The 7,924-nt window shown below is 36.9% G+C and overlaps 1 protein-coding gene across 1 annotated transcript; it reads left to right on the top strand.

Annotated features, from left to right (window-relative positions):
- Nucleotides 1-6,327: 6,327 nt before the first annotated feature.
- On the top strand, nucleotides 6,328-7,621 carry LOC133311682 (uncharacterized). Its single transcript, XM_061512756.1, has 3 exons — nucleotides 6,328-6,359; nucleotides 6,504-6,886; nucleotides 6,972-7,621. The coding sequence occupies exons 1-3, from the start codon at nucleotides 6,328-6,330 to the stop codon at nucleotides 7,619-7,621; spliced, it is 1,065 nt and encodes a 354-aa protein (XP_061368740.1).
- The last annotated feature ends 303 nt before the right edge of the window (nucleotides 7,622-7,924 follow it).

Genomic DNA, 7,924 nt, shown 5'->3' with positions numbered 1-7,924 from the left:
AACATGTGGCCTGTGAATAAAAATTATGTATTTAGTACAACAGATAATCTTTAAGAAAGAATAACTGAAATCAGTCGGACGATTCGTGTTCTTCGAATTTTTCTTGCCCACCTTCCTCTGGACTCTCATAATCATCGAATTCAGGCTCACTATCTGAATAAATATCTTGTTCATCATCGTCTGATTCCTCATTGTCCAATATAAAAGGAATTAACTGTAACTCTGCAGCAGAATCAAAAAGATTACTTGGCACATCATCCTCTGCAACATTTACAGGTAGTTCATGTTCCCCATCATCCTGAAATGGATCAGTCACGTCATTTGAGTCTGACTCCATCGACTTAGGGATAATATTCCGGGCTTTGGTTTTGATAACTCCTCTCCACCCTTGTTGGGAAGTAGGGTATAATGTGTAAATTACTTGTTCCGCTTGTTGAGCAAGTATAAATGGGTCGTAGCCAAGTGCATAACTCCTTGACCAATTGACCTCAACATTTCCATACTGGTCAACTTTTGTCAAAGAATGCAAAAGGAACAGAATTTGAACATGAAGTTTTTGAGACATGGAAACAGAAAGTTCAAGCAAATACCAGGTTCACGTTCTCATGCATCATACATAAAGAGAGTGCAAGCCGCACAATAAAAATAACGTTACTCATTTGCGAAAATCCCTTATTGGAAAAACTTTGTGAGTGAATGTTACTCACAACAGGAAACAACATGAATGTTACTCAAAGTCATCTAATAGACAAGCAGTCCCTTTCTTACCAACCGTACGTTAAACACAACCTCTTACCCATGGATTTCACCCACCGACATTTCCCATTCCTCACTTCCTCTTCTAACTTTGTTTTCTTCTCATTCAATTCAACCAAACCATTAAAACTACATAAATCCATTGCATGCCTGGTCCTCTTCTCGCTTTAACACCATTTTGCTTTCTCATCTTTTAAACACAAAGGACTAATGAATAAAGATGAAAAACAAACCAAACCATACCAAACAAACAAGGCCATGACAATACATGAAACTGCAAATTCATAAATAGGTATCATATATAAAGTTAAGAGAGTTTCATTACAAGCATGAGTGGTCCTTCTTTTAAAACTGTAGACACCCAAAATCAGGATCATCTCCTTAATTAACTTAACACTACGAGCTAACGTAAAAAGGAAAAAATTCCCATAAACTATATGGAGTCATCTAGGAAAAAGGAAAGGTCCACCAAGAACAGAGGATATGGATCTTTTAAAAACATATATATAGCTAGCTAGCTATCAAGTCATTAAACTAATAATTATCACCTTAACCAAAATTTTCCCAAAACCAAAAATTTATGGAATCTGATCCATATAATCTCTATAATACTCCAATTTAGGGAAACTTTCACATTAAACAACTACAACTTTCAGGAGAATGAGACAAGGACTAGGACTGCCACATAATAAACCCAACTTAAAGTTACAAAATATCTAATATTAATTTCAATCCCATGTGAACATAAAAATAAGACTTTAAGTATATATATATTTCAAACAAGAAATCACCTCATGCAAACAAGGATGCTCATACTATATGACAGGGAAGAAGGGTTACCTAGATCCCAACACGGGATGAACGAGACACATGCCTTTTCTTATTATCCTTGTCTTTGTCCTTGTTCGCTTTCGTGATTTTCCAGCCACAAGTCCTAATTTTTTTTACAGGAAGAAAGGTTGTCAAACTTGGATTGGAAGCATCTCCTTTTCTATGTATATTTTTCTTTAAAATAATAAAAAATCAAAAATCAAAATGTGAAGATACAGAGTAGTTAAGGTCCCGTCCCACAATCCTCAGAGAAAGAGATATGAAGATATGAAGATACATTCGACCAAACAAAAATTATAAGATGTACATAAGAAGGGGAATGTCAAAGGGGAATGACAGTGAAAATGGTACCTTGACGAAAATGGTAGCTCACTGGCGGTGGGTAACAGTGGTTGTCACTGGCGGTGGGTAATGGTACCTCCCAAAATCCTCGTATGAAAGAGACGAAGTTCAATGCTTTCTCACTGGCGGTGGGTAACAGTGGCTCACTCGTGCTTCAATGCTTTCTTCACCCAAATGACCATGAGACGAAGTCAGAGAGGGATGAAGTGAGAAATGAAGTGAGAACGCCCTAAACCAAAACTTTTGGGATCCCAATTGGTGGAAATTGCACAAATTTTGGGAGGGATAATTAAAATTTTGAGGAAATTAGTACAATTTAATAAAATTGGACGGTGACATTAGTTCCAACTCTTCCTTTAGTCAAATTGGTAAATTGTGTAGCAACATAGTTGGAGCAACTTGGAGGGCAAGGTTTCGATTCTTGCCTCCATGTATTTTTACAATATTGTATCACTATTTTTAATATATAATCTTATTATTGGATAAATATTTTTAATGTATAATCTTAATTATATATATCTTTAATGTATGATAATAATTGAAATTTCATTTAATTATAATATTAAGTATAATTTATTTTATTTACAATATTTATTAACATATCTTTTACTTATACTATATATTAAAATTTATAATATTTTTAATTTAAAACTTTCATTAGTTATGATATTATTTAACAAAATTAAATTCTATAATATTATTCATAAAAAAATTCATTTATAGTACTGATCATCATAATGAGTGTAACACTTGCTTAAATTATTTCAGCACTATCCATATATTTTTATTTATTGTACAAGATAATTTGATCACGTATACTCATACGAAGAGAAAATAGAAATTAAGAATAAATTCATGTGTTAAATATCATTATGTTTCCTCGTCACCGTATAAAGTTCTATTGAGAAACAAAAAACGAAGACCACTGCCCTTTCTGACTGTAGCTGCACGAATCCCTCTTTGCGAGATTCAATCGACAAACTGACCGTTAGATATAAAAGTATAATGGGTGTAACCCTTCCTAAAAATATTTTAGCACCATCCAACGGTGAATTTAAGATAAAACCTTCTCTCAATATTGCTGCCTCCAACAAGAAAAGCCACCGTCGGATATGAAGAATGATGAGTCGGGAAGCCAACAAAATCTCAGCTAGACTGAGCGGTAGATGAAGGATATCTCGTAGAATGATCAAAGATTGCTCCTTCCTCAATTCTCCTGTGAAGCTTTTGAAATTGTTCTCTCTCTATTTTCTCTTATAGTGACTGATATTCACACTCCCTTGTCTTCAAAATGCTATTCATGCACGTTCAAAATGGCTGCTGGACATCTTGAACTGGGAACCCTAGCTTTCTTTATTGGGGTGGACTTGACTTTTAATTAAGTGGTTAAACCCCAACTACAAAGACCAATGCCCTTTTTGGTGGCACCGGAAGCATGTGTCACTTTTCATTTATTTGTACAGTGATGACGGTGAGGGTGGCTAGAACGTGTCTCATTCAAACATTTTTCTCTACTTCTACCTTTTCAATCATTTGTACGCACACCTTAAATTTCAATAGAGTCTTATCTTTCCAACGATTAACTCACACAGGCACTATTGTCACTACACACACTCAATGTTTGCCACAAGAGGATGCGACGACCCATTTAATAACTTTTTCTCATACGCATATTGCATCTTTTCTATATAGTCTTCTCCTAACTGTAATGACACCTTCCCAATTTATCCCCTTGTCCCTTTAAAATTTGATTTATATGTGTTTTTTGAATTTTGTGAGGGAATATCATCCCTCGCAAATTGCGAGAAAAATAACGAGGAAAATTATGAAATTTCAGTTGCAATTTTTTATCCTACATTTTGCAAAGGAACTTCCGTCGCCAACGTTTTTCGTCACTAGTTTCCGTCACAGAGTTATGATTTTTGCGAGGAATTTAATTCCCTAGCAAATTGCGACGGACTTGTGACGGAACTGCAACGGATTCTGCGACGGTGTTGTAGTGAAGGAAATTTCGCCAATTTTCCGTCGCAAGTGTACTTTCCTTGCAAATCCCTCGCAGTTTGTGAGGGAAATTTTTCCTTGCAAATTTCCCTCACTATTAGCGACTTTTCTAGTAGTGTTATGTCTCAATATAAAATCTTAAAGTATTGGGTTCGTGAGTTTATCCACTTATATAGTCTTTACTTAGCCTATATACCATAAAAATATGAGACTCCATCACACTTGAATATCCCAATAATCTTAAAACCCACATTGATATACTCTCTCTCAATAGAAGTCTAACCCACCTCTAGCCAATCACCTGGCTAGTTTGAGCCAAACCAGACTAGACTACCACCAATTGACTAAGCTAAACGTATCACACAAAGTGGGTCCGACATTATGTCTCAACCCAAATTCTTAAGATATTCAGTTTATGTATCCATTCACTTATATGATCTTCACTTAGTCTATTACCAATCAATATAGGACTCTATCACAGTTGAATATCCCAACATAAATCTAAACATAATTCTTGAATTTTGAATTTATTGTTTCTTGTAATCCAAAATTTTAATGCCTTAAATTTTTTATAGATTTTTTTTATTTGTACATTTCTTATTTAATCCATTTTTAATCAAATATGACTTGTTTAGTTATCACGCATGAATAAATTTACCAAAATTTTTCAATTATATATATAAGGGTTTAATTATACTCTTTCTTAATCTGGCAAAAAAATTAATTTAATGCTTTTTAATAAAATAATTACGCATTTATTACAGTTTTAAGAATAATTACGGACCCACTGCACAATGTGACACCCCATTGAGGCGTCTCACCCTAAGGGGAGACGCTCCAATGGGGCGTCACACTTGAGCCCTATATATTTTCCTTCCACTCTATTCACTCTTCACACCTCTTCTCTCACTCTTCATATCTCTTCTCTACCAAAATTCCTAACATCATACAGACATAATCCTTTTTCTTTAATTTAGTATTTGAATTTTATTTCTTATTCTATTTAAGAATGAGTTCACATCCTAATTCTGTTCGTGTTGTGTTATATTACAATGGTAGGAAGGTAGAAGGTCGACGAGGTGTCATGTTTGAAGGTGAAAAAAGGCCGACACGAATCCAACGCAATGCAACCATTGGCGAACTGCATCAGAGAATTCGGCAGAAGTTAAATCTTCGAGGCAACCAATGTATCACTCAGATCACGACAAGGTTATAGCAATGTGATAAATACATTAGTTTGCAAGTGGTCGACGATGAAGACGTGGAGATGACAATGGAAGAATTTTTCAACCAGTCAAGGACAGATTTTCTAGAGTTGTATGTCGACATCGCCGCAGTAGAGAATGTTCCATTACCGGTGAGGTCAGTTGATTTAAATTCTTCCCGTCTTTCATCTTCGTCTGTCGCTCATGCGTTTCTAGTTGGTAACATTTTTTAGGGAGATGAAAATGATCTGACTTGGGAAATGCACGACGAAGACGACGACAACAATGATGAAAATATCGCAATGGAAGAACGTCTTCTGGCGGAGGATGCCAGTGCTATAGAAGAAGATGAAGATGGTGAGATGGGTGCGTCTCAAATCCTAGTATACCATGAACCAGTGGTCGCGCAAATGCCGCAGTTGCATGACGTTGCGTCTGCCCCATTAGGTAATCATCGTGAAGGTAATTGATATAATTTGTATATACCTGAATAGATACCTGATTTAGGAAGTTTGTATTAAAAAGTTTTAATTATCAGATGCAGGTGACGAAGCTGTTATTCCTTTTTGGGAAGGAATTCCGCATTATTCGTACATTGATTGGAGTTATCAGAGCGAACAAGAATCATGCACTGATGGTACGGTTTCAGGATTGGGTTCAATACAAGGTCCGTGGCAACTGAGTGACAAGTTATTTGTGAACCAAGAATTTGCAACAAAAAAAGACGTCCAAATGGCACTTAAGCACAACCTGACTAGGGAGCATCGAGAAGCAATTGTAATTGAGAGCACGCCTGCAAAGTTATCCATGAAATGTTGTGCGTATTATAAAGGTTTCCCGTGGCGCGTTAGGGCGATCAAACCAGTGTTTGGTGAAAATTGGAAGATTACGAGATGGGGTGGATATCACAATATTGTTTGAATGACCACATTTCCCAGGGACATAGACAACTTGATGTAGACGTTATTGCGGATCTCGTTCTAGGTACGTATTTATTTTCGATGAGATGTCAACGTTTACATACTACTGTGTAATTAAATACGTTCTATGTTATCGAGTCTGTGACCTCTTTAATGCAGGGATGATAAGGGAAGAACCATCTGTCTCAATTTCTTTGGTTCAAGAAAGGATAACCTCTAAATAAGGCTTTAAAGTTTCCTACAGAAAGGCATGGTATGCGAAGCAGAAAGCGATGGCAATTATGTACGATGATTGGGAGGAATCGTATGCTTTTTTGCCAAGGTGGTGCGAATACATGCTTCGCTTTTCTCCAGGTTCATTTTATCATATCCAAACAAATGATTTTTATGCGGAGCATGGGTTAGTTAATGGAAAAAAGGTGTTTCATCGCATTTTTTGGACGTTTAGACAGTGTTGTGAGGCGTTCAAATCTGCCAAACCAGTCATACAGATTGATGGAACGCATTTATATGGTAAGTACAAAGGCAAATTGTTGGTGGCCACTGCCCAAGATGGAAATGATGAATGTTTACCAATCACTTTTGCCATCGTTGAAGGTGAAACATTGGAAGCATGGGACTATTTTCTTGTTAATATTCGTGCTCATGTTACTGACATGTCAAACATATGCCTGATCTTTGATCGTCATCGTAGCATAATATCTGCTGTGGAGAATAACCCTAATTGGCTGCCACCAAATGCATATCACGTGTTTTGTATTCGTCATATTGCAAGCAACTTCAATCAAAAGTTTCAGAATGAGGGTTTGAAGCGGATGTTAAAGAATTTAGGTAAACTCATTCATATATCCTTATTTAATTCTTTCCATTATGTGTCTCAATTTATGTTTAATACGTTGATGTCCAATTTGTGTAGTCTATACTCCAGCCATGGTTGATTTTGAAAGAAATCTTGCGAGATTCCGTGAGACTAGTCCTCAAATTGCTGAGTGGATTGATGCCATCCCTAAGGAAAAGTGGTCGCGTGCCTACGATCTTGAAGGACGCAGGTACTGGCATATGACAACAAATTTGGCAGAATCTGTGAACAGGGTTTTGAAGGGGGCTAGAAATATGCCGATAACTGCATTGGTTAAGCACACATATAGCAGATTAGTTCATTATTTTGTTGAGAGAGGTACATCTGCCGTTGCGCAACTTCAATCAGTTAATCGTCATTGCAAAGATGTTGTTGAATTGGTCAAGAAGAATCAGGTACATGCAAAAGGTCAGCATGTTCGTGCATACAACGTGGAACATACTGTCTTCGAGGTTTATGCAGGTTGGGATCGTTCATATTTTGTCAATCTCCCACGGAGATTTTGTCAATGTGGAAAGTTTAAGGCCTTTAAGTACCCGTGTAGTCACGCTAATGCTGTTGCTTTAAGTGTTAGACAGAGTCCTTTCACGTATGTAGACGATGTCTTCTTGACAACTAAGTTGGTCGAGGCTTATTCTTTTCCGTGGGAGCCAATTGGAAACAAGGAAGCAATTTCCACCAAGTACAGGTCCAAAGATTATTCCTGATACCACTATGTTGCGTGCAAAAGGTTGTCCAAAGTCAACTAGCATACGCAACGAGATGGACGAAGTTGAGACAAGTCAAAGCTGTATCAGGTGTGGACTTTGCAAGGAACGCGGCCATAATCACAGAGCATGTCCAAATCGTGGGAGAAACGACTGAAATACTCAGTAATTAATCTACATGGATATTTTAGAGCTTGAATTGTAACGTACGTAAATTGCATACCTGGATATGTCGCATCCGGACAACATGTATAAATCCTGCCTGTGTGAGGTAGTCTGTGACCACCTCTGGAATAGCGCCGG

This window comes from Gastrolobium bilobum, unplaced genomic scaffold, assembly GCF_033153095.1.
Source record: "Gastrolobium bilobum isolate Gb01-03AN ecotype WA unplaced genomic scaffold, APGP_CSIRO_Gbil_v1 utg16366, whole genome shotgun sequence".
Classification (NCBI taxonomy): Eukaryota; Viridiplantae; Streptophyta; class Magnoliopsida; order Fabales; family Fabaceae; genus Gastrolobium; species Gastrolobium bilobum.
Note: the sequence above shows the minus strand (reverse complement) of the source record. Positions and strands in the feature narration are given on the sequence as shown.